The sequence below is a fragment of the Acinonyx jubatus genome, chromosome B2, assembly GCF_027475565.1.
Source record: "Acinonyx jubatus isolate Ajub_Pintada_27869175 chromosome B2, VMU_Ajub_asm_v1.0, whole genome shotgun sequence".
Taxonomy (NCBI): Eukaryota; Metazoa; Chordata; class Mammalia; order Carnivora; family Felidae; genus Acinonyx; species Acinonyx jubatus.
Window position 1 is genome coordinate 38,292,196 of NC_069385.1, and position 27,757 is coordinate 38,319,952.

Genomic DNA, 27,757 nt, shown 5'->3' on the forward strand with positions numbered 1-27,757 from the left:
AAAGAAAAACAGGTGCTAGCTGAGCCTTTCAGGATAAAGTTAACTTGTGTACCTGAATTAGTACGAAAATTACTTCTCCTTTGTCAGACGTGGGTAGGCCAGAAAAATGTCAAACATAGTAACATTATAAATAAGGGGGTGGGGGAGCTTTCCCTCCAGAATCTAAGATTCTGAAATTCTTGAGGTAAAGGCCATGATGTGTACCATCTTTGAACATCTTGTGCCTTACAATGATACCTGGTATATATGTTTGAATGAACTTCCCAATATAGGTCAATGAACCTGATACACTTGATTATGGGCAACATTTTCACTGATAGAACATCACACCAGGAATATCATATAAACCTATCAAAGCTAGGGGCACCTGGGTGGCTCAGTTGGTTAAGTGTCCAACTTCGGCTCAGGTCATGATCTCGCAGTTTGTGGGTTCAAGCCCTGCATAGGGCTCTGTGCTGACAGTTCAGAGCCTGGAGCTGCTTCGGATTCTGTGTCTCTCTCTCTCTCTCTCTCTCTCTCTGCCCCTTCCCCTGCTCATGCTCTGTCTCTCTCTCAGAAATAAAACATTAAAAAAAAAAAAAAAAACTATCAAAGCCACAAGTCAAACACTAGGTTTTACTGTTGAGTCAATATAAAAAGCAAAGAACTGGCAAATTCTTAGAACCTAATTCGATGGTCTTGATATCATTATAGCACAAGGTAAAACTTCAGATGGATTCTTAATTTTTTTTTTCTTTTGCGTTACATTTTAAAGATGGCCAGCTACGTGTCTCCATAAGTGAAGTCCTGTATACCTTACCTAGACATAGTCTGCAGCACATAGTCCATGAAGCACTGGAGAGGCTTCTAGCCCTGGAGAGAGCCCAGAAGAGACGGGAGCTGCCTCGGGCAAGGACGGCTCTGCCACGCTTCAGGATGGGGTTCCACCTCCAGCGTTTCAGGTGGGGACCCATGACCATCTCCAAGGGTAGAACTATCTCCCAGTGATACTGACACCTTTATTTCCAGCTTCAGCCTCCTCAGACCCTTATATGTATACAATTTGGACCCTCCCCCTGCTTAGGAAAACCTGGAGCAAATGATGTAAGAGTATCTACTGCCAGAGGGGAAACAGGGCCAGATGTCCCTCAGGAGCCATTGAGAGCAGAGCAACTGAACCTATTTGCCCTGCCTCTGAAAAAAGTTTTCAGAGCCAGTTTTTTCCAGCCTAATAAGGAAATAACTGTGGCAAAACTGACAAGACCCCTAGAGGAAAGAAACATGGCACAGCCCATCTCATTTCTCATAAGCCCTGGATGTGGGGACACCTGTGTTGACCCCCCACCCAGGTGGATCTGGTACCCTGCCCCCAAGTCATGTCTCCCCCCTTCCCACCCCAGGCGTCCACAACACAAGGCTCTTGGCTCCTGCATCTGAGGATGTCCTAGATATGAGTGTACAGACAGAAGACTCCTCTCGCTCCATGCACTGGGGCTGAATGAAGTTGATGTTCAGGAGCAAGTCCAGGGCCTGGAGGAGCATGAAGGCTGGATGTGAAGGAATCCCTTGCAGTGGTGGTCTGTAAAGTCTTGGATGAGGTTACAACTGATGAAGGAATACACTTTAAGAAGATCTGTGGTTTGAGGACAGAACCTAAGGAAGGCTTAGAGGTGGGGAGTGAAAAGAAGTGTGGCTGATGGGGGGTGGCGAGTAAAAGGGGAAGAAGAGGAGTGACCTAGGCCAAAGTCAGATGCTTAACTGACTGAGCCCCTAGAGACTCTTAAATACAGAGAATAAACAGAGGGTTTCTGGAGGGGAGGTGGGTGCAGGGATGGGTTAGATGGGTGATGGGCATTAAGGAGGGCACTTGATAGGATGAGCACTGGGTGTTATATGCAAGTGATGAACCACTAAATTCGACTCCTGAAACCAATACTACACTATATGTTAACTTGAATCTAAATAAATAAAGAAAAATAAAACTACCAGGGTTCTAATAATACAAACATTGAAAGAAGCAGTAAGGGTCCACCCAGGGGTGGGGTCTAACCATCAGGGTGACAGACCACGGGTGGAATAAGCAAATACTGTGCTGTAACAGCCACCTGTGGGGTGTAGGAGCCCCAAGCAGGGCAGTGAGGCCAGGGCAGTGGTAAGGGAGGGGCCCTAGGATGCTGGAGTGAAGAGAACTGCATGATGTATTGGCTTCCTTCTGCTACTGTAACAAATTATCACAAATGTTGTGCCTCCACCTCAAAAATAAACACGGGGCGCCTGGGTGGCTCAGTCGGTTAAGCATCGGACTCCTGATCTCGGCTCAGGTCGTGATCTCACCGTTCATGAAATCAAGCTCCATGTGCAGCTCTATGCTGATAGGGCAGAGCCTGCTTGGGATTCTCTCTCTCCTCTCTCTGTCCCTCCCCCAACTCATGCTCGCTGTTGCTCTCAAAATAAATAAATAAACATTTAAAAACATGAAAATAAATACAAAGTTAGTATCTTACAGTTTTGTAGGTTCCAAGTCTGACATGAGTCTCAATGGGCTAAAATCACAGTGCCTACAAATTCCAGGGAAAGACTGATTTCTTTGCCTCCCCCAACACCTAGAAGCAGGCTGCCCTCCTTGGCTCAAGGTCCCTTCCTCCAGCAAAACCCAACCGAGTCCTCTCACGTGCCATTTCCTAGCTCTTCCTCCCCTTCTGCTGCCCTTGTTCACTTTTAAAGACCCTTGAGCTTATACTGGCCACACCTGGACAAGGCAGGATGTTTCCCCTAAGGTCAGCTGATTAGCAACCTTAATTCCATCCGTAACTTTAGTGGGTTTTGGATTTTAGGACACAGACATCTTTGGTAAGGGGCATCATTCTGCCTACCGAGGATGCAGAACAGGTATAGGAAAAGATAAGAAAAGAGGTTCAGATTCAAAGAGGGAATTTTGGTGGATTCAAGGAGTGATCTCAGCTGTGAGTGTGCTGGGGGATGTGAAGGAATGCAGCACTGGCTAGATGTTCTGGTTCTGAGAAAAAAACAGCACGAATAAAACAATACCGATGTCCTTTAAACCTGGCTGCAGTCACAGACCATTGGGAACCGGGTGAAGTCAGGACAGTAGACTTTGTTCACTACTGTCCTTGAAAACAGAAACAAAAGGCAACTGTGAATTCCTTGGATCTTGATTCCATAACCTCTATGACAGATATTGGAAGGACAGAAAAGACAGTATGTGGACTTTTTTTCTGTCATCCATTGTCTGAAGAAGCACAAATAGAATTTGAAAAGTATCAGGACCACTTCTGTACTGGCCTGACTCAGTGTGCACGTCTTCTTTTTTTACTTTCCTTGAACAATGAATGCTCTCTCTTCCTTCCGTCTCCATCATAAGACCAACTGAATGGGTTACATGAGCTGGCAGCAAGGACACTCAACACCTTGTCTAAAGAGGGACGAGAGTTTTCCACAGCATCCAAATGAGGGGGATTTGTAGAGGCAAAAATTGTCTATGTCTCTCTAGATCTTTCTAAGAAAGAGGTACCCTGATTTATTTAAAAAAATTTTTTTTAATGTTTTTATTTTATTTTTGAGACAGAGAGAGACAGAGCATGAGCTGGGTGGAGAGGGTACAGAGAGAGAGGGAGACACAGAATCCAAGCAGGCTCCAGGCTCTGAGCTGTCAGCACAGAGCCCGACGCGGGGCTCGAACTCACAGGCTGTGAGATCATGACCTCAGCTGAAGTCGGACACCCAACAGACTGAGCCACCCAGGCACCCCTAATTTAAATTCAAGTTGGGGCTCCTGGGGGGCAGCTGAGCATCTGACTTCGGTGAAGGTCCTGATCTCACAGTTTGTGAGTCAAGTCCTGAGTCAGGCTCTGTGCTGACAGCTCAGAGCCTGGAACCTGCTTCAGATTCTGTGCCTCCCTCTCTCTCTGCCCCTCCCCCACTCAGGCGTGCACACTCTGTCTCAAAAATAAATAAAGATTTAAAAAAAATTTAAATTCAAGTTAGTTAACATATAATGTCGTATTGGTTTCAGGAATACAGTTTAGTGATTCATAACTTACATTTAACACCCAGTGCTCATGCCAACAAGTGCCCTCCTTAAGGTTCGTCACCCATTTAGCCATTCCCCTACCCATCTCCCCACCAGCAACTCTCAGTTTGTTCTCTGTATTTAAGAGTCTCTTATGGTTTTCTTTCCTCTCTGTTTTTATTTTATTCTTTCTTTCCTTCCCCTATGTTCACCTATTTGTTTCCTAAATTCTACACATGAGTGAAATCATATGGTATTTGTCTTTCTCTGACTTATTGTGTTCAGCATAATACACTCTAGTTCCATCCATGTTGTTGCAAATCGCAAGATTTTTGATCACCAAGTAATATTCCACACACCACGTCTTCTTTATCCATTCATCAGCTGATTGACATTTGGGTTCTTTCCATATTTGGCTTCTATTGATAGTGTGCTATAAACATTGGGGTGCATGGGGCCACCCTGATTTATAAACAGAATCTACTTACAATGACAGGCATTTCCTTGAACTGGGAACTGATGTATTTGGCTATGGAACTGATGTATTTGACGATATTAACCATAAAATCAAGTCATGTGTCATCTCCCTTATGTCACCAAACATTTTTTCTGATTACAATTTGGTTTTGGGGTCAAAAACGAACTGAGTTCAACTAGCAGTGCTGACACTTTCTCATAGCTGTGTGATGTTAACCAAGTTACCTGAAATCTTTGTGTCTCCATTTCCTTACTTGTAAAATGAAGAACTATCTCATAATGTTGTTCAGAAGATTAAATGAGATAACAAAGACAGTGTTCATCTCAGAGCCCAGCACAGAATAAGCACTTAGCAAATGCTAGTATTATTTATAATAATGCAGTCAACATTAAGTTAATAGCAATTTGAATAGAGTAGGGTATTAAAAGAATTATCAACCTTAAGCAAAAAGGTTTCATTCCCAAAATACAGGAGTCATAGAAAATTAATATGATAGATTATTATAAATTATTTAAAAAAGAAGAACTACATCTGATCACTTTGATACATGCCAAAGAAGCCTTGGATGAATGAATCAGCCACTATCTTTTCTTAAAAGGAAAAAAAAAAAACTGTTAGAAAACTAAGAATAGGAGTGAACTTCCTTAACATGATGAAGAATTTTTACTCTTTGATATTAAAAATCTGCATCTGAAAAAAATCAGTGGATCCCTAAAAGTCGTAAAACAAAAGCACTTTCCCCGTGAGAATGTTCACTTCCTGGTCTGTAGTGGCTTGTTCATTACCTGAACACACCCTGAACTCAGGCACCAGTGAGGCCTCCACCCCAGCTTTCTAGAAGAGAGACTCCGAGGTGTGCAGCGGGGGAGAAATACCCGCAGGCACTGCGTGAGCTCCACCCCATTCCTTTTATCCCTTTGTTTTGTGGGAGACACGTGCTTAAGAGCAATTCCAGCAAAGCTTTTAAGGCTTTGGGGCATAATGTCTCCCACTCTGCTAAAAGAGGCTAACCTAATGTGATGCAAGTCTAAACCTCAAGAACTTAAGGTCATAAAAATGAACTCTGTAGTGGAGATGAAAGCAGCAACACTACAAACATCACAGAGACAGACCCTTTGGAGCTCCCAAGGATGAAGACGGAAAGTCTGCCATTCTTTGGAGGCCACCTTTCACAGCACTGCAAGACAACACCTGTGGACCGTACTCCAGGCAGCTGCCTGGTGGCCAGTGAGCTCTTCAGAAATTAAGTGCTAGCCGAAACTCTCTTAAAGTATATCTGAGACAACGGAGATGAGTTCTATCAGAAACGGAAAGCAAATAGTAACACACTAACCAGTGTAAATGTAAGAATTCCTACTATCGTGGTTTATACTCAACTTTGTTTTGGAATCTCTAATCAAAGGAAAAGATCAAAGTTTTACATACTGAAAAGAAAGAAATGAAATCTTCATGATTAGCAGATAAGTTAATTGTCTACCTAAAGAACCAACATCATGAAAATATCCGGAAATCATAAAATTGTTCAGCAAGGTGGCCAGATATAATAGTCTTTTATATTTGTGACAGAAGGGTATTTTGAAAAGTCCCAGACATAACAGTATGAAACTAGAAAATGTCTAGGAATAATTAAAATGAGATAATGGGAAGATACATATAAAGAAAATTCAAAAGGTTAACTAAAGTATGTATACGGAAGCTTGAATAAAGGGAACTACATATAATGTTCCTAAATTGGAAATCTCATTCTTGTAAAAATTTCACTTTCTCTTCAAATTACTGTTTAAATGAAATGCAATTTAAATAAAAAAAAAAATTTGAAGGGAAACATGCCGAATTGATCATATTTCTGTAAGCATAAATACATCATAAGACTATCCAATATTATCTTTAAAAGAAAAATGACAGTAGGAACACTGTATTTTTGAAACAAATGATAATAAAACCATGGCAATCAAAACACTATTGTGAAATATCAAAATTCAGAACTATATTGAAGTAATTTAATGTAATATATAAATGCCTTTAGGGGTGCCTGGGTTTCCCCATTAGTTGAGTGTGGGACTCCTGGTTTGGGCTCAGGCCAAGATCTTGCAAACCGTGAGACTGGGCCCCACACCAGGCTCTGTGCTGACAGCAGGGAGCCTGCTTTGTATTCTCTCTGCCCTTCCCATGCTCTCTCCTCCCTCCCCTCAACATAAATAAATAAACTTTAAAATAAAATGCTTGTATAAGCCAGTAAGAAAAGGCTGGCTTTTCCCATAAATGTCATGTAGCTTCACATTAGAGGGGAGGCTTTGGTATCAGACAGACTCAATGACAGCCCTGGTCTGCCCCTAGCTCACTGTACAAGTAACTTCACTTAATCAAAGACAGTTCCCCAGCATGTAAATTGGGGATATAGAGGCACCTGGCTGGCTCAGTGAGTGGAGCATGTGACTCTTGATTTCAGAATCCTGACTTCAAGCCCCATGTTGGGTGTGGAGCCTGCTTTAAAAAAATAAGTAAATAAAAATAAAAATATAAAATAAAATAAAATAAAATAAAGTGGGGATACCAACTGGACTCCCACAGAGAGTTGCTGTAAGGATTACATAAGGCAATTGGATTAAGGTAAAGCACTCCACAATGCATGAAAAAGGACTCAGGAAACCTTAAGAATTACTATTAAATGAGGTTGGATGAACACCAGCTAAGACTTGGAGAAAAATTCAGATCACTCTCAAATCAGTACAGGCAGATTCAAGATTTAATAGTTTAAAAAGTTAAGTTAGAAATTAACTTCTTCTTGAAGTTAGGGTGGCTGGTTGGCTCAGTCAACTGAGTGTCCAACTCTTGATTTTGGCTCAGGTCATGATCCCAGGGTTGTGGGATCGAGCCCTGCCATGTCCAGCTCCGTGATGAGCATGGCGCTGGAGATCCTCTCTCTCTCCCTCTCTCTTTCTCTCTCCCTCCTTCTGCCCCTCGCCCCTGCTCACACACTCTCTCTTTCTAAAATAAAGTTTTAAGAAAATGTCCTTGAATAAAAATACAGGATTTGTAATTGTTTAAAGAAACATGTTCCCTATCGGTGATAAAACATTTCTGACATTGTTGGCCTGACTCTGTCAAGAGTGCAATGAAAATGGGGCGCCTGGGTGGCTCAGTCGGTTAAGCGGCGGACTTCAGCTCAGGTCACGATCTCGCGGTCCGTGAGTTCGAGCCCCACGTCGGGCCCAGCGCTGATGGCTCGGAGCCTGGAGCCTGCTTCCGATTCTGTGTCTCCCTCTCTCTCTGCCCCTCCCCCGTTCATGCTCTGTCTCTCTCTGTCTCAAAAATAAATCAACGTTAAAAAAAATAAAAAAAAAAAAAGAGTGCAATGAAAATATTAAATGTTATATTTAATATGTTTATAATATTATGGAATACCTGAATTATAAGCTGTTACAATACAATTTTTAAAAGGCTTGTCATGGGGAACCTCATCTCCTGAGGATGGAGAGGGCAGGCATGTGAGGAAGAATTCACTATACTAAATATGAACTCCAGATTTTGTCCTCTCTTGACACAAAGGGAGATGCCCTGCAGACCTTATTTTCCTTCCTTCAAGCATGTCACAGGCAATACAGTCCTTGACTAAAATGAGTCATGCTGATGGAAAATCTAGAAAGCAAGAAGGGTGGGGGAGTTGTTTAAATGCTTTACCTCAGAGCCTAGTGGCTGCCCTCAGCAGGGAGCAGGCCCTCAAGTATTTGTGGAATGAGTTAACTAATCTCCTATCTAAGTGAACAGTTTATTTCAGTTGTTGAGTCAGCTTTTGACATAGTAGCCATAAAACCAAGAGTGTTTCAACGTCACACATAGATGACACACATATATGATGAGCTCAGGTAGTTAGCCCAGACAGAAATCTCAACCTTATCAGCACTCACATTATAGCTCAGGGGAAATGGAAACTCCACGTATAATCAACTTTTTCTCCTTACTAAGAAACAACAATGCCCCTCTGGCTGTGGAGAAGACACTAAAATTTTACTTAACTTTTGCCTTATTTCTCTCTCAGAGTTCACTCGGGGTAGCAGAATGATGTACAATGGCTTTGCTAGGGTGTCTGTGCCAGAGAACTGGGCTTAAATTCCTGCTTCATGCTGATCCACGGTGGGGCCTTTGGGGAGTTACGCAGGTTCTAGGTGTTTTCATTTATAAAATAGGCTACTACCACCTGCATTAGATCATGATGAGTATTCAATTAAATAATGAAATAAAGCATCTAACTACAGGAGACGCTCATCCAAAATAAGCTCTTTCTGCTCTTCCTTGTGCCTACAGCTGTTTCTACTCTCCTTCCTACTCTCTTTCGTACCATCCAAAAATTCAAGGTCGCTTTTGTTTTTTCAATAAGTGAATCAAAAACTTAGTTGGGTAAATTTAAAATTTAGAAGAAATTATGAAATATAAAAATTCTGTATGAATCAAAACTATACAGTCATTAAAACATAGAGTTGAAGAAGAGAAGGAAATACAAATAACCCATTTATCCCCATTCAGAAAGAACCAATGCTTACATTCTCATGAACAGAATTCCAGCAGTTCTGCATCTCTCTTTCTGTATGTATACAGGTGAGTTATTTTTTTTTCACAAAAATGAATCGTACTCTATATACTGTTGGCAACCTGCTTTCCTACTGTAAAATTTTTTGTGTGTGAAAAGTTCCCACATCTTTTTTCTACATCATTTTTAAATGGCACATAGTCTTCCATTTTCTGTCATTTATGTTATTTTTATTTTTCCATTATTTAAAGCAATGCAGTGAATAAGACATGGTATATTTACACAATGGAGTATTATTCAGCCATAAAAAAGAATGAAATCTTGCCATTTGCAATGGCATGTATGGAGACCGAGATTATAATGCTAAGAGAGACAAGTCAGACAGAGAAACACAAATACCATGATTCACTCATATATGCAATTTAAAAAACAAAACAAACAAGCAGAGAAAAAAAACAGAGGGGAGGGGCCAGAGAATGGGTTAGGTAGATGATGGGGATTAAGGAATGCACTTGAGGTGAGCACAGAGTGATATGTGGAAGTGTTAAATTACTATATTGTGCACCTGAAACTAATGTAACACTGTAGTTACCTGAAATTAAAAACTTAAAGTAAGAACAAAGTAACAAAATAATAAACAAAACAATGCAATATTAGTCACTGTAGTTAAATCTTCTAATATGCACATGACTGGTTCCTTAGGGTGAATTTCTACAACACAGTTGTTGGGCCAAAGAGTATGGAAATGGTAAGTCTCTTGATAAAAATGGTTATTGCCTTCCAGAAAGATGTGACCACATTACTCTCCCACTATCAATGTATTAGAGCATTTTTCTTTTGCACCTCCCCCAGTACACTTCTAATTTGATTTTTCTAAATCACTTAAGCTGAAAAAAATCACTGACCATATGTAATCTGATCTATTGTCCTTTTCTCAGCCCAAATCACAGTTGGATATTTCTCTTACATTGAGATTTCTCCTAATACAAATGTGATATTACAGATCAATTAGGGAACAAGATGTAGATTAAACAGATTGTAATAGGACTAGACTCAGCTTTAGCTCCTAGTACAACAGGTTTTTTTAAAACACAGCTGCTTGGTTCAGTGATTATACTTTTTGCTTCAACAACAACAAGAATTGATTATAATATACTACGTTAATGGGAGTGTTGGAGTTGTGAGAGGAAAAGGAAGGAGTGTCCCTTGATCACTGTCAGGTTTAAGAGCTCGGGGATTGGGGGAAATGGGTAAATGTTGACAAAAGAATGCAAACTTCCAGTTTGGTGATCATAGTTAATAATACTATATTGTGTATCTGAAAGTTGCTAAGAGTGGATCTTAAATGTTCTCACCACAAAAACGAAATGGTAATTATGTGACCTATGGAGGTGTTAGCTAAAGCTATAGTGGCAATAGTCTTGCAATATATACACACACGCATCAAGTCAACGCTCCGTATACTTTAAATTTATACAAAGTTATGTCAATTTTATCTCATAAAGCTGAAAAAAATATACCTTTTTATATTCATGCTTTATTTTTTTAAGTTTTTATATTTATGCTTTTAACTATATTTGCAACGGTTATATCTTTTCAATTTTATGTTTAATTAGTTGTAATGCTCACCACCAATTCTTTCATAAAATGACTTTCATTCTTGAGGACTAGATTGTGATAGAGTCCTCAGGGGGGAAAAAAAAGTCTCTCCCACTCAGTAACTCCGTTTAGGAAAGGTATGACATAAATGGTATGTTTCTCAGATTTAGTATGCCTGAGAATGTCCTGTTGTCTTTGAGCTTGAAAAACAGCTTTTACTTCACAACTATGAAGATTTCATTCCTTTGGTGTTCACCGCTGTGAAGTCTGTGCCTGACTCTCTTTGTTCCTTTGTAGGTAACATTTTTTATAAAGGTTGTTTTTACCATTTATGTGTGACCTGTGAACATCTGCCATAGTTTCTCTACATGCTGAATACTCCTTCCTCATTCTGCCTAAATATGGTAAGCTCTTTTGATTTCTAAAGTCAGGTATGAAAGCATTCTTCTTTCACTGTGTTGGATTACTGCTTCTTTTCCCATTGTTTTGATTCTTCGCCAAGAACACCTTTGATTGTTAGACTCACCCCTGTCATCTGCTCTCATCATTTACATTCCTTCCTCAACAACTTGTGCACTCTGGGGGCATTTGTCAGGTTTGTCCTGTGCACCTAGGTTTTCATGGTATGACTTCACTTAAACATTAATCTAACTTCCCTGATGGGCCCAAGAAGCACAGGCCTAATTACTTCCATCCTAATAATATCAATTTATTTTATACCCAAGTCCCTTAAGTCTCTATATTCTGCCTGATTAAAAACAAACACACACACACATTATTTCTTGACATCCTCTTTCCACATTAAAGTCCATTTTAATCCTTTATTGTGTGATTCTTTGGGCTCTAAACTACCAGAATGATCATTACCTTGGAATAGAAGGCAACACTATTAAATGTTGCGGCTGGACCTACTTTTATATTTGGAAATTCATTTCTCATAATAACATAACTTTGGCTTTCAGAACTTGTTACATGAAACAAAGAGAAATGACATACAGGAAATATTCATACATGTGGTTAGAAAAAGTCTACAAAAACGTAATCTGTGTCAGGAAATGTGTCAGGATTGAATTGTGGGAAATAATTCAGCAATTGCTAATGTTCATGTTGTAGCAAAACCCAAAAACATTTAAAAAGGAAAAGTAGAAAGTTTCATTCATTATTTTATTCTTATTAAGTTTCTTTTTAATTCAGGAGGAAGAACTATGATTTGAATGATTAATACAAACATGACAGATTTATTATTGAAAGCTAGATTGATTCTCAACACTGCAGGTTCTCTCTGAATAAATCTTCGACCATGCAATCACAAAAGTGCCTACAGTCTTACTTAAGTGTTTTCTTTTTGCTAAAATAACTTCTCAATTCTCTTAAAATATCTATTTCACTGCAGTATTTTTAAAAATTAAACTTTTATGCTAAAACACTACAAAATTACAAAAATATACTTTATTCCAATTTAGGCTTGCCTCCCATATTTGTAAAATTTCTCCATCTTTTTCAAATTTTACATCTGCATACCTGTGTTTCAGTTACAGAACTTTCCTACTGAGGATATTACCCACTTTGAATATTCCCATTCCTATCTCCACTTTCACAGAAGCAAAGATGTGCATTATCCTAAGACTAAAGAATAACGTATTCCTTTAATATAGAAGAATTTAATGATATAATTCATGCCATCAAATATATTTTGATACTGTAATATGGACCAGACAAAAGATACATATGTACACATCTAATAAGATGCATGATTATCAAACAATTCCTTAAGAGTTCACATAAATAAATACAAGTTTAAAAAGAGTCACATGCATCAGCAAATATAAGTGCAAGCACAGAAGAGTTGACTTCATATATTCTAGAAGCTTTGGGGCAGTATTTTTTTTGGATGTTGACCCTGTGCCATGTGCTACACTGGGTACTGGATCTAGATTTATCTGATACCATCTGCCTCAATGTAATTAATTCACTTCCTTCTCCAACTCCCCTCTGAGAAACAAAACAGTTTTAGAATTTGCACCAATTTGTTACAATGGGGCAACTACAATGACTCAATCTTTCCATAACATCTTTTATAGGAATCTAACTGTTGCATTCTTGTAACTGTCAGGGGATAGCAATGAATTGTTACCCAAGGCTCACATGAGGCATAGATAAATCTAATTTAACAAATAAAAACATTATTTTGTCAAAATATGCTTCCTTGTTAGGTAGATGTTAGCAATGTAGAGATACCTACAGAAAGTTACTATTTTCCTTCTTTATTGATTATAGAACTTCAAATTTGTCTAATGTTCTTTTTGCAAAGCCCTTGGGTTTACTCTATTATATTATTCAGTTTCTATATTTTATTACTAACACTAAAAATAAATATAAAATGTGTAATACGTAAAAAAAATTAAGAAAACAAAACTCTCTTGCAACTTTTGTACTCAGAGAAAACGATTATCAACATACTGTTTATAGGTCCTTCGACTCTGTTTATTATTTGTCATCCATTAACTTTTTGTGTTGACTCTGTATGTTCCCTGTTAACTTCTGTGACATGTGTGGGTTATGTTACACCTGTGAGTAGCAAATTACAGGCTTTTCACCTGAAATCTAGGCCCGTCTAGACAAATCCACTTGGTACCTCAAAAACATCTCCAAACACAAACACACTGAATTCTTTTTTCCTTCGTAAATTTTCCAGTTTGTCTGTTCTGGACTCTGTTCTTTTTCTCCTTCACACACTAGAATGATCAGCAAATACTGCTGATTCTATGAGCAAAATATCTCCTTAAGGGGCCCTTTCCCCTCTGCCCCAGTCTCTAGCCAGTATTACTTGCCTTCAGGCTCATTTCTACCCAATGGCCTCAGATTTATCATCTTAAAACACACAATTGGGGAGTTCCCCCAATAGCTCCCTACTGATTACAGAAAAGTCCAAATCCTTAGTGTAGCTGACAAGAACCCATTTTAGTGTCTGTTCTCCCCAGGCGAGAGCCACCAGAAGTAGAAATGGGATTACTCTTGATTTGAGACCTACTGCTCCACCTAGTGGTACAGAATAACATCTAGGGATGGGAGTCTAGGGAATATGCCAGGTCAGCCCTATGAGATCAAGCAAACCTGCCAACATGGGTGTTTGTCTTCTAGAGACTGATGTGAAAAGGGACAAAGAACTCTGGAATTCAATGGCCATCTAGTGGTTTTCTGTTAGCACTGAATTCTCCTAGCGAAATGCCCCAAACCTCCAAGCCAGTTATCATTACCATTCTTAAGAGAAAATGAAAAGCCATGATTGCATCTCTTTACTTATTGCTACCAAATAAAAGCACAGAATAATTCTGACCCAACTATTGCACTGCCACGTATATCCTTCCAGAATTTTCATGAACTCAAACAAACTGAAACAGTATACATTCATCTATGTATTAATTCATACACTCCATGCAAATTTAAAGAGCACCTGTAACTCAGATACTACACAAAGCTAATGACACAGGGTCCAAGTGACGATAGCCTATAAATAGGAAATCAGACAAATAAATCCATGACAACAGTGCCGAACGAGAGTCTAAGCTGGCCACGGACAGGTAGGGCTTCCTGAGGTGATTTTGTGGTCAAGTGAGAGTTGGTTAGGTAAAGAGCAGCGTGAAGGGTACTGTTTCAGATTTAAAGGATTACACATGCAACAGAGAGCAGCACATTAAAAGCTGTCCCAGCACAGCATCCACAGCACAACATCATGACTAAAAGGAACCTCAATCAATAGGAATCCACCAGCCTCTTTCAGGGAAAGCCTACAAAGCAAAATGTCTCTGCTTGAAAAAACTTCTTAAGCAACTGCATTTACAATAAAGGTGAAAAAAGATAATATTTAAGCTGCACAACTATTTAAAGCCACACATTTTCAAGTGTCCATTTTGCACGAGTCATATGTAAAAGAAGATGAGAAATGCAATTTCTCTTAATCCTCTTCCTCTTTTTGGAAATAAGGGATAATACTCAACACTTTAAATTTAAAAGGGAAGTCTACTAGTCACGAAGAAGTTTATTCAATAGGTGACGTGCTTTTTATAAAATCCTAAATGGCTAGAGATTAAAAGCATCCATTAAGCTATGTAATACATGATATAATGAGATTATAATCAATACATGATAGAATCACATGTGGCCTGCTACAAACCACATACTTTGCACTGCAGATACCTCATCTGTCTCTGTTGGAGAAATGTCTGCCCAGTCACATTTATTACCACTGCAAAGGGAGCCCCTTATATCTTTGATGAGCACTGCCAGAAAGTTATATTAAGATGGAGACAAGATATGCCTCCCAGAAACTTTGGCATTAATTGTGACCAAACTTGGGGCCCTTGGGAGAAGTCTCTGCTACAAGAGCACATTTCATATAGTGTAATGCACCCCGTTCTCAGAGACCCCATCGTCTCTCTCTCTTAGCCTAGCAGTCTTACCTACCCTGTAACCTGTATGCCACATCAAGTTTTGGCTCTCAGTTCCCTTTCTTTTCAGAACATACCCCAGGCCTGCATGTGTGAGATGGGTGATCCCGGTAAAGCGGGATTATCACCTCCATCACGCTAAAGTGGGATTATCACCTCCATTACGCTGGCTATGCTACTTTTGTTGACGCAGTTTCAGATGCAATGAATATTCTGAGAAACTCTATAATATTGCAGACTCATTTTAACATTCCCCTTAACTAAAGGTGCCTGTTTGGCTCAGCTGGTGAAGCATGCAAGTCTTGATCTCGGGGTCATGAATTCAAGCCCCACACTGGGCATAGGTTACTTAAAAAAAATATCCCCTCAACTAAAACTAAGTCATGGTCTTTTTTTTTTTTTTTTTTTTAAACTGATGGATGCTAGACCACGTCTCCACCATTTTCTATTGCCCAGCTGATGCCACATAGTACAGGCAGTCTAGCAACACATTTAAGGATATGTCCATATACCTTAAGAAAAGCATTTCCCATACAAGGTAAGTGACCAGCCATTAGATAGATACTTATTAGGGTACACTAGGTGCTGGAGGCTGGGAACCCAAAGTTAAATGAGACACGCCAACATTATGCCACTGTCATCCTTTACCCAAGATTATGTATATAAAACAAGGGTGAACGGCACCTTGTAGCTCTCAATAAACTGTTATTGTTATTATTATGATGACAATCATCAGTTATATGTCAATATTCTTTTATTTAAAAAACAATTTTTTTAATGTTTATTTATTTTTGAGAGAGAGAGAGTGAGACAGAGTGTGAGCGGGGGAGGGGCGGAGAGAGAGAGAGAGAGAGAGAGAGAGAGAGAGAGAGAGAGAGAGAGAGAGAATCCGAAGCAGGCTCCAGGCTCTGAGCTGTCAGCACAGAGCCAGATGTGGGGTTCAAACCATGAACCACGAGAATATGACCTGAGCTGAAGTCGAATGCCCAACGGACTGAGCCACCCAGGCGCCCCTATCAATATTCTTTTAAAAACTATGACAGACTTTTAAAATGAAAATACTGGGGCGCCTGGGTGGCTCAGTTGGTTGAGCGTCCAACTTCGGCTCAGGTCATGATCTCACAGCTCGTGAGTTCCAGCCCCCTGTTGGGCTCTGTGCTGACAGCTCAGAGCCTGGAGGCTGCTTCGGATTCTGTGTCTCCCTCTCTCCCTGCCCCTAACCACTTGCATTCTGTCTACATCTCTTTCAAAAATAAATAAACATTAAAATTTTAAAAATAAAATAAAATAATGAAATAAAATGAAAATACTACCAGATTGCCACCAATACTCACCAGTACTATAATATCTCTTCAGTTCTGTACGCCTGATCTCCTTTAACTGATTATTTTTTCTCTTTTTTTTCTCATCAGTAATATATTCCTCTTCCACAGCAATGTTGCATTTGTCTTGTTCTAAAATGACTGCTTTCGCATCCTCTTTTCCAGTGTGGGTCCTTGTGGCAATAGCTGAGGCTGTCTCTGCATTTTGTTTGGCCTGTTTTTTCTTTTTCAATCTAGGAATGAGGGAAAAAAGGAAAAACACTGAAGAAAGAAATGATTTTCTAGGAGAAATTATATTAGTTGCATTCTGTTGAGCTTTGAAAAACTACTTAACTGATATAGAAAACACTTTATATTTCTGTTAATCACATTTTCCTCTTACTGTCTTCTTTTCTAATCACTTAAAAATTCTTATTACATGGAGTCCTGGAGTATTTCCTCAATCTTATATCCTCAGTACTTACATCTCAGAAAATTATTAGGAAATCCTCCAGGCCTGGGGGAAGACTAGATTCTAAATGTTGAACATTTTTTTAAATCAAAATATACAGCTGCCATGTTTGAAGTGTTACATTAAAAAAAGAGAGAGACGGGGTCCCCTGGGTGGCTCAGTCGATTGAGCGTCCGACTTCAGCTCAGGTCATGATCTCAGGGTCCATGGGCCTGAGCCCTGTGTTGGGCTCTGTGCTGACAGCTTGGAGCCTGGAGCCTGCTTTGGCTTCTGTGTTTCCCTCTCTCTTTGACCCTCCCCCAATTCATGCTCTGTCTCTCTCTTTCCCCCCAAAATAAATAAACATTAAAATTTTTTTTTTTAATTACAAAAATAAATAGAGAGAGAGAGTTTCAGGTTTTCAATGGTACCTTTGGACTGATGGGCAAACACATTTGTAAGAATAAATCCTTTATAACTGATTCACACACTGAGTGTAGAACTTTGGCAAGCTGGCTCAGGTCCGAGCAATTCTTTTCCTTTATACATAGATGCTAGTGGTACCGAAGAAAGAGCTGCATTTCCAGAGACAGAAAATGCCATAATGACAATATATATAGTTATCATTATCATTACTAATATCAGAGCTGACTGATACATTAGTTAACATATTTGATGTTTTCAATTCCTTACTAACTCAAAGATGTGTAAGAGATGAAGTTTATCATAATTTGCTGAGATCCAATAACTCAAAATATTTTCCAACTGAGGTATCACTGTAATTAACTGATGTGTCACTCTGTACTTACCAGGCCTTCTGAAGAATGTTTTTACCTTACCAGAATATAAAGAACAAGGGTCCTGGCCTCTACTATACATGGCAGTCTGCTCCAGTGTAAATATTTTAAATTAGGACTCTTTTTGCTCCCTTTCTCTTTACACACAGTCACTATCTCTGACACATACATGTCTATTTCCTTTGCTCTCTGGAGCATTTATACAATTCAATGTTGGGCAAGGATAAAGAAATGTTTTGGGAGAAAAATGAAATACCCGCAGGAATAATACAGGGACTAAGGTTAGATTTTATGCTTCTTTGCTTTGTGACATCGAACAAATCCATTTAACAGTTTGGAGAGGTCCCTCACTGAGGCCTCGCTATTTAATTGGGTCCGATTGAGAGAATATGTGTCAACATGCAACACAAATAAACAAACAGAAATAGTAAAATATCCCCTCACATCATCACATAATGACATGAGAACTAAGCATGGTAAGATACATAATACATTCAGCTTTTGAGATAAACTCTCACATTCCAACAAAATATTTCAACTAGGCTGTAATTCATTGAACACTTAGCAAGCAGTCATGTCCTTAGACTCTAGCTGGCTAATAAATAAGCATATGGCCTAGGAGAAAGGACAGCTGGGCAAAAATCATAGATGAACATACTCCCCATCTCTTAGTTTAGCTATCTTTTTATGTTTACTTGTTAAACCAAACCACAGACAAAACCAAACTGGAGATTCATAAAAAGGAGTTCTATTCAGTAGACATGTTTTTATTTTCTAACTTCAGATTCTAAATTTTTTTTTTCTGGTAGGAGCCAGTAGTTCTTCACAATGTTGAGTCAGATAATGTTCCTAATAAAACAATTTCTCTCTCGATCAAGATTATTATATGTGAGGCTGAAATTAGTATGCAGTAACCTAGACATCATGAAGAGATTAGCACTTTGCTTAGGGAGGTCTATGCAAAGAGCTGATCTCTGTATCCAAAAAGCTGGCTATGAATGGGCTGATCTTCTTCTGATATACTGGCTTCTCAAAAACATGGTTGAGATGAACCTTACTGACACTTCCAAAAATCATTCCTTCCAGGAGGAGAGAAAAGAGGTGTTAAAAATTAATTCTACACAGCCTGAGATATGTTGCTTGTTCCTCTTCTGGATTTTTCCACTTTAGGTTGATGTAAATGTCCTCATTTCACAGTCCCCATGATAATTAAACTCACTCAGATCTAGGGCACATGTTTTGATGAACAGCAGCACTCTTTGGGGACATCTCATTAGAGACTGATTTTCACACGTGGAAATAACAAAATGGGATACGCTGTTTTATTCATTTGCCCCTTTTCTGCACAGACCATTAATGTCAACACATATAGCCAAAAGTAATTGTTTAAAGAAAAAATGCTAGGAAACAGCAATACCAAACTTGTTTAACAGAAAACAGAATACAATTTAATACTTCACCAGTTTTACAATCAGCTACATCTTTTGTTTTGATTAGAGTACTCATGAGAATTTATTTCTCTGGAGTTTATCAACATGGTTAGAACATTCTGATCTTGTAACTGGAAATCGGATGTGAGTTTGGGAAGCCCACTGTAAATTCTTTCTTCAAAGCATGGAAGTACATTTTTAACCCCGTGCCTAAGAGGGAAAAACTGCCATCCGATGTCTGTGGTACAGTTAATACTCTTCCAACGTTCCTGTTTAGGCCTTCTCTGTTGTTTTGCAGGTCAAGATCTATCATGGTAAGACATGCTCACAATAGGGTTTTGTTATCACTAAATTAAACTGAAAACAAAAGGTTACACAAGAACATAAACGAAGCTTTTTCTAATGACACCAAATGTACAGTTGTTCATTTTGTGGACCAAAAAAAAAATACTTAGCAAATCATCTTTTATTTTTTTAAAGATTTGTGGGGTTTCTAAAAAAAAATGTTTGCTTATTTATTTATTTTGAGAGAGAGCGCATGCACGCAAGGTGGGTAGGGGCAGAGAGAGAGAATCTGAAGCAGGCTCCGAGCTGCTGTGGGGCTTCAACCCCAGGAACCAAGAGATCATGGCCTGAGCTGAGATCAAGAGTTGGATACCTAACCCACTGAGCCACCCTAGAGCCGCACTTGGCAAATCATCTTAAGCATATGAATGACTGTAAACAATGAGACATATTTAAATTTGATGGCTGTGAATATGAGTCCAAAACCCCACTTTTATTTTGTTATGCTGCATTTATTTTTCTTTTAAGAGATCATAATTACATAAAACAAAATTTTTTTAATGTTTATTTTTGAGAGAGATACAGAGCGTGAGTGGGGGAGGGGCAGACAGAGAGGGAGACACAGAATCTGAAGCAGGTGCCAGGCTCTGAGCTGTCAGCACAGAGCCGCACGCAGGGCTTGAACCCACAAACCGTGAGATCATGACCTGAGCTGAAGTCAGATGGTTAAGTGACTGAGCCACCCAGGTGCCCCACATAAAACAAATTTTACTACTCAGGCTCCTCCCACTACTAAAACCAAGCCCTGTCAATTCTGTTTCCTAAATCTTTCCTTCTCAAATTCATCTTCTCTTCTTGATCTCTGCTCCCACTAAATCATTTCAGGTTTTCATCATCTCTCTGGACTATTTTTGACAAGATAATTATTCTTTGTTTTATTGTAAAAATTATACTTGTTCATATTCAAAAATATTAAAAATGCAGAAAGGTAAAAAAGAATAAAACTTAAATGAAATGTTACCACTAAGAAGCAACCACTGTTTGGGAGAGATAACAGCAAATCCAGAAGCTGGAGAAATCACACCTTCCCCGAGGGCAGAAGAATGAGGCAGTATGGCTCCACTGTCTTGACCCTGACCTCTTCTTTGTACCTTCCTTATCCTTAAAGGAATATTAAAGGACTTATTCTGGAATCTCTTGGCTTTTTTTTTTTATTAAAATTGTGTGCACCTGTAGGGCACATGCACACCTCACTTTTCCCTGCTAGCACCCAACCCAGAGTTAGCAGACTTAAGAAATAAACAAGGTGATATTGCTAAAGAAAGCATTTTTAGTAGCTGGATTAAAAAACTGTTTTCCTCTGAAGCATTTTCCTTTACTAAAGGAAGTAAGCTCAGGGTTCTGGCAACAATCAGAGGCAGGGCTTTGAGCAAGTTCCTTGCTTTGTCTCTGCAGGGCTCCTCTGTCACTTGCCCACATCCAGTGGAATGAAACAAAAAGGCATGGAATGATGAGAGAGGGCTTTCTTTGGCACCAGAGTGGAAGCTTCACAAGGGCAGGGATGTGTCTAGGTTTTGTTAAAATGCCAAACTCCCAGGTCCTCTCCATGGTACACATTAGGTGCTCAGTAAGTATTTCTTGAATGGATGAACAAACTTGAATACATTTTGATTTGGCTGAGATCTGCTTTCCTACGAACATGCCATTTCACAGTCTTCTTAATTAGCAGCATGTTGTCAAAAGTAAACTCACATCTCCTTATTAATCTCACTTGATTTAAAAACAAAATACAGGGGCTCTTGAGTGGCTCAGTCAGTTAGGCATCTGAATTCGGCTCGGGTCGTGATCTCACGGTTCATGGGTTCAGGCCCCACTGTCGGGCTCTGTACTGACAGCTCAGAGCCTAGAGCCTGTTTCAGATGCTGTGTCTCCTTCTCTCTCTGCTACTCCCCCACTCATGTTCTGTCTCTCTCTCTCTCTGTCTCTCTCTCAAAACCAAAAATAAACATTAAAAGAAAAATTAAAAAAAAAGAAAAGAAAATACATTAGCCACATATAATTTAAAATGTATTAAACTATAGGGGCACCCAGGTGGTTCAGTTGGTTAAGCGTCTGACTCTTGGTTTCAGCTCAGGTCATGATTTCGTGATTCGTGTGTTCAAGCCCCCTTTTTGGGCTCTGCGCTAACAGTGTGGAGCCTGCTTAAGATACTCTCTCTGTCTCTCTCTCTCTCTCCCCTACACTCTCTCGCTTCCTTGCTCTCTCTCTTGTGAGTGCTCTCTCCCTCTCAAAATAAATAAACTTTAAAAATAACTAAAGTGTATTAAACTATAGAGTTCTTTAATTAATATTAAATTAGTTCTATCTGACTCTTTCCCTAATTCCACAGTTCCAGGTCCATGTGCTTCTGTGGTAAGTGCCATAGACATAAATATCTAGCACTGCATTGTCCAATATGGTAACTATGAGCCAGCCACTTGTGATTATTAGTTCAATTAAAATTAAATAAAAATTTAAAATTCAGTTCTTTAGTTGCAAGAGCCACATTTCAAGAGCTTAACAGACTAGTGGGTACTGTAGTGAGTGACAAACATATAGAACATTTCTATCATCACAGAAAGTGTTGGATAGTACTGACTTACAACTATTGATTCAACAGTCAGCCCTATTAGCAAGAGACTAAGGAAAGAGTGAAGATAGAAATCATTTAATATTTAGATATTAATAATTAATAATAATAATAATTATGTAATTATTTAATAATGTAATAATAATTAATAATAATTAATAATAATAATTTAGTATATGCATAGGGTATGTCAACAAGGGTACACACAAAAACAACAGTAAAGTGAGTTTCTGGCAAGAGTTAGTGGCTGGGGGGAAAGAGAGTAAGAAAAATTACTTTTCATTGTGTTCTGTTTGTACCTTTTGGATTTTACACTGTGTATAATAGTCAGAAAAATATATTTTTTAAGTATTTAGTTTTTGAAGTCTCTTCCCTATGATAAGAATAGTTTAACCCATACTGCCAAATTTTAAAAATCAAGTTTTACTTTTTAAAGAAGATTATTACAGAAAGTTTGAAAGAGGTTTTTCTAACAGAAACTACTACTGAGTTGACTAATGAACGAGACACCATGCTATGTACTTTATAAATATCATCCCAGCCTCACAAAAGCCCAACGAGGCAGGCAATCTTATCTCCCTGTTACACAGAAGAAAAGGAAGGCTATGGAAACTTAGGGCCATTTCCCAAGGTCACAGGGCACAGTTAACTGGTAAACCAGGAATTCACAAAGCCAGATGTGAGTCAATAACCTCAGGGCCTCCCCAGTCCACTCCTACAATGCTAAGGCACCTATGTATATCTTGACTTTAAAATAAAATTCACTGGATTTTGGAAATTCTATGAACTATTTGAGGGAGAAGTGCCTGGCAATCTGGTGGGCCAAGAACATGCTTGCAGGAAGGAAAGATTTCAATTCTGGGCTTGGCTCTCCATGTAATCTGCTATGACCTTCTTTGAAAACATGATAAACCCTCTAGCACTCTTCTAAAGTAAAACAAAAGCAAGAGGCTGATGACATGATTTTCAAGCTTTGGTCTGACTCCTACAGTTTACATTTAGCTGAGATTAAGAAATGTGCTAAAGCAGTTTTGAGGTTAAAAAAATCTTTTAGGGGCGTCTGGGTGGCTCAGTTGGTTAAGCGTCCGACTTCGACTCAGGTCACGATCTCAGTTTGTGAGTTCAAGCCTCGTGTCGGGCTCTGTGCTGACACCTCAGAGCCTGGAGCCTGCTTCGGATTCTGTGTCTCCTTCTGTCTCTGCCCCTACCCCACTTGTGCTCTGTCTCTCTCTGTCTCTCAAAAAGAAATAAATATTTAAAATAAAAAATCCTTTTAAATCTAAGCTGAACCTTCCCAAGACTCTGCACTCCTCTGTGCTCCCTCACACCTGAGTACATTTTCCTTCCACTGCAGCTTCCATCCTGGGAAAGTCCAGAGGCCAAGTTAGAACCACTGATATGTGAAATCACTGTATATGAACCATTCACATAAAAAGAATATTAAAAAAAAAAAGGTTCAAAAAAACCATAAGGGCAGTATAGTTGTCTTTTTGCTTTAAAAAAATTTTTTTTGTTTTGTTTTGGTTTTATTTTTTTTGAGCACACACCTTAGTGTCTCATTTCATTCAGTTACAGCTTAAGAGGGAATGAGATTTGGTGTGTGAACTCCAGAGAATTAATGAAGAAAAGGAAGCCATACAGGAATAAAGGTTAATTCAGTATAACTTTCTAACCAAGCAATCCAATAATGGAACTGGCTGCTTCATAAAGTAGTGTTCCCCATCATTAGAAGTATTCAAGCAGGTCAGGTCCAAGTTCTGACCTCCAAAACCAAATGGGACTGCCCTGCCTACTTTTTTTTTCCAGATACAATTGACATAAACATATTAGTTTCAGGTAAACAACATAATGATTCGATATTAGTATATGCTGTGAAATGATCACCACAATAAGTCTAGTTAACATCCGTCACCTCATTAATGTAACATCCGTCACATCATTACAAAATTTTTTCTTGTGATTAGAACTTTTAAGATGTACTCTCTTAACAACTTTCAAATATGCAATGCAGTACTATTAACTATAGTTACCATACTGTAGATTACATCCCAGGATTTATTTATTTTATGACTGGAAGTCTGTACCACTTTCACCCATTTTGCCCACCCTCCAAAATACAGTTGACCCTTGACAACACAAGGGTTAGGGCCACTGACCCCCACACAGCCAAAAATCCACATACAACTTTTGAATCCCCCAAAACCTAACTGTTAATAGCCTACTATTGACTGGAAGCCTTACTGATAACATAAACAGTCAATTAACATATTTTATATGTTATATGTATTATATACTGTATTCTTACAATAGAGAAAAGAAAATGTTATTAAGAAAATCATAAGGAAGAGAAAATACACTTACAGTACTGTACATATTTATTGAAAGAAGTCCATGGGGGTGGCTGAGTGGTTCAAGTTGGTTAAGTGTCCTACTCTTGATTTTGTCACAGGTCATGGTCTCACAGTTTGTAGTTTTGTGGTTTTGAGCCCCTACGTTGGGCTCCACACTGACAGGGCAAAGCCTGCTTGGGATTCTCTCTCTCTCTCTTTCTCTCTCTCTGCCCCTGCCCTGCTCATGCTCTCTCTCTCAAAAATAAATAAAAGGAAAGAAAGAAAGAAAAGAAAGAAAAAAGAAAGAAAGGGAAAGGAAAGGAAAGGAAAGGAAAGGAAAGGAAAGGAAAGGAAAGGAAAGGAAAGGAAAGGAAGAAAGGGGGAGGGAGGGAGGGAGGGAGGAAGGGAGGGAGGGAGGAAGGGAGGGAGGGAGGAAGGAAGGAAGGAAGGAAGGAAGGAAGGAAGGAAGGAGGGAAGGAGGGAAGGAAGGAAGGAAGGGGGAGAGGGAAAGAATGGCCTCAGATGGTTTTTTGAGATGATTAAATTGAATGTGTTTTCATAAAAGGAAGGTCAGTTTTCACTTTCCACTGCAAATTTCCAACTGTGATATATGCCAAATAATATCCAACTTAAAGTCAGAGGGGGAAGACAGTTAAAAAACAAACAAACAAACAAACAAAAGCACTCACTTAATGAAAGTTCTCTCTTAGAATTATGATCAAATAAAACCAAAAAGCTTAGGGGTAATCACCAGAAAAATATGTAGATGTACCTAATTCTAGTGCCACCCTCTGAGATAAACATTCTTTTTCCTCACTTTGTCTAATTTTGCCAATGAGATTCCCCCCCCCCAAGAAAATTCATCAGTTAAAGTGGAAATATTCTGGTTGGAAAAACCAATACAGTTAGAAAAAGAGATCCTTCAGCTCTGCGTTCAATAACTAGAGATATATCGTTACAGGTGAACACATATCCACATAATGGAATTTTTCTTGGCATCAAAAAAGAAACGCATTCTAATAAAGATTCATAAATAGAATGTCAATCAGGGACAAACCACAAAAGTTACCCTTTCTAGGATTTCTTTGGGCTATTAAAACAAGATGGGATCAGGAGATCTTCGGGGACTCTGCTAATCAAAGTGCACGTGCCAGGAATGGATGCAAATTGTCACACTTTCAGAGGAGACTTAGGGTGGGTTCTTAAGGGACATTCAGAAAACCTTATACGCCCCCTCTCAGTACCGGGATGACAATGGCACTGCCACAAAATGAATGTTTACTGTGTAGAATGTTTGCCTTGTGTTTATGAAACAAGACAGGCTTTTGTTGCATATATAGATTGCCGTGTGGGAGTCTAGTTCCTTTTTCTAAGAGTCAGGATGCTGAGTCACAGCCTGAAAAAGTTACAGGGAAACCAGTGGCACTGACAACGGTAATATATAACTCGGCTATAAACTGAGGAAGGGGAGCAGAAATGGGAACGTGCTTCAGGTGATAACTGTGTGGTGTGAAGAATAATCAGCAAACTCCTGTAAATATGGTATTTAAGTCTCAGGGATTTTACTGCTTATCAATCAAGAATAAGCTGATAAATACAGCAACAAAGAACTGCACCCAAACCTGCAAATAGAAATGTAAAGTGACAAAATATAGGGGCGCCTGGGTGGCTCCGCCGGTTAAGTGTCGACTTGATTTCAGCTCAGATTATAATTACACGGTTCATGAGTTTGACCCATGTCAAGCCGCCTCATGTAGGGCTTCACTCGGAGCTTGCTTGGGATTACCTCTCCCTCTCTCTCTGCCCTTCTTCTGCTTACACGTGCACATGCACACCCTCTCAAAATAAAGAAGTGACAAAGCATAAATTTTTAAATTTCTTTTGCTTTACAGTGGTATTATATATGCTTTATTTAACTTAATTTGGTTAAACTAACTGGCTGCATTAGTTCCCTATGTCTGCTCTAACAAATTACCACAAACTCAGGGGCTTAAAATAACACACATTTATTCTGACAGCTCTGGAGGTCAGAAGTCCAAAATCAGCTATAGGACTGCATTCCCCACAAAGGCACTTTCCCTGCCTCTTCCAGCTTCTGGAAGCTACATTCCTTGTGGCCCCTTCCTCCAGCTTCAAAAGTCAGCAGCACAGTCGCTGGCTTACTGAATATCACCACTGCCTGCTCTGTAGTCAAATCTCCCTCTGCCTCTTTCTTAAGTGGACACTGAGACTGCATTTCAAAGCCCACCCAGATAATCCAGGATAATCCTCCTATTTTAAAATCTTTAACTTTTTCATTATCTTCAAGGTCTCTGTTGCGATGCAAGGTGACACTCACAAATCCAGGCATTAGGCCCTGGCTATCTTTGGTGGTGATCACTCAAGTCTACCTCACTGACTAAATTCACATTTGTAATATGAATTATTGTAAACCCATCATTATATCCCACATCCAAGTCATTAGTAGATATAAGAAAAGTTCACGGCTGGCAATGAGTGGTTAATAAACATGGATTTCTAAAGCAAAACCAAAAAGTTTACTCAAGACTCCTGAAACCTCAAGGTGCAATGTAAATATCACAGACATGAGCTTTCATTTTATGCTGGGTGACCTCAAAACAGCCTCTTAGAGATAGGGATATTGGAAGGAAAATTTTAACAGGCAGGATTTCTAAAGGGTTAAATCCCATTTTCATATCTGATCACTTCAATCATTACTGAAATCAGCCTTTCACTGTTTATAATCATCTACAAAGCTGAAGAAGTCTTCCAAATATCTTCTTCTTTTATTGGAGCTTCTTAGTGTGCCCAGAAATCTTTTTAAGTCAATATTTTTAAAAATACATGTATATTTTTACTCAAAACAAATCATATGGTCAGACTCCCCAGTGATGGCACTGGGATATATTTCAACGACATACTGAAATTTCAGCATAGCAGCAATATATTTCAAGGACACGATTCCTCTAGAAAAACAGAAAAATTTTGATTTCTTGAAGCTATTTCAGCAAAACAAGCAATTAATTAAAGCAGAGCTACTTGAAGTTTTCCAAGCAGAAATACAGTGATAACAGGGGTTTTGTTCTCAGATTTTAACCTAACTCCCTGCTAACTGCTTAAACTATAGAAACATGGAGGAAAAGAAAAACTAAAAAATACAGTCCTAAAAATAATCATTTTAGTATAAAAACTAATGCCTTCCAAAAAGCCTGAGTGAAACATAACATTTATGATCAGCAGAAATGTCTCGTTAAAGAAAACGATTTTGAGTGGCATAAAATTAGAATATGCTCTAACTCGACTTCTCACCCTCCTTCCAACTTTTAAAATATATTCTAATAATTTTCAACTGCCTCTGAATAATTTTAGACACACACATATACTTACTCTCTTATGATAATGCTATTTCAACGTTATAAATTAGAGGTGGCCTCATAACACTTCCTGTCATTATAGGTAATTTCAGAAAGAA

The 27,757-nt window shown here is 38.9% G+C and overlaps 1 protein-coding gene across 8 annotated transcripts in view; it reads right to left on the reverse strand.

Annotated features, from left to right (window-relative positions):
- Nucleotides 1–27,757, reverse strand: part of NCOA7 (nuclear receptor coactivator 7) — a 162,010-nt gene that overhangs the window by 67,906 nt on the left and 66,347 nt on the right. For all 8 annotated transcript variants that reach the window (XM_027056961.2, XM_015084321.3, XM_027056964.2 and 5 more), the window contains one exon: nucleotides 16,397–16,617. In XM_027056961.2, coding sequence (XP_026912762.1) covers nucleotides 16,397–16,617 — 221 coding nt within the window. The remainder of the gene's footprint in view (nucleotides 1–16,396; nucleotides 16,618–27,757) is intronic.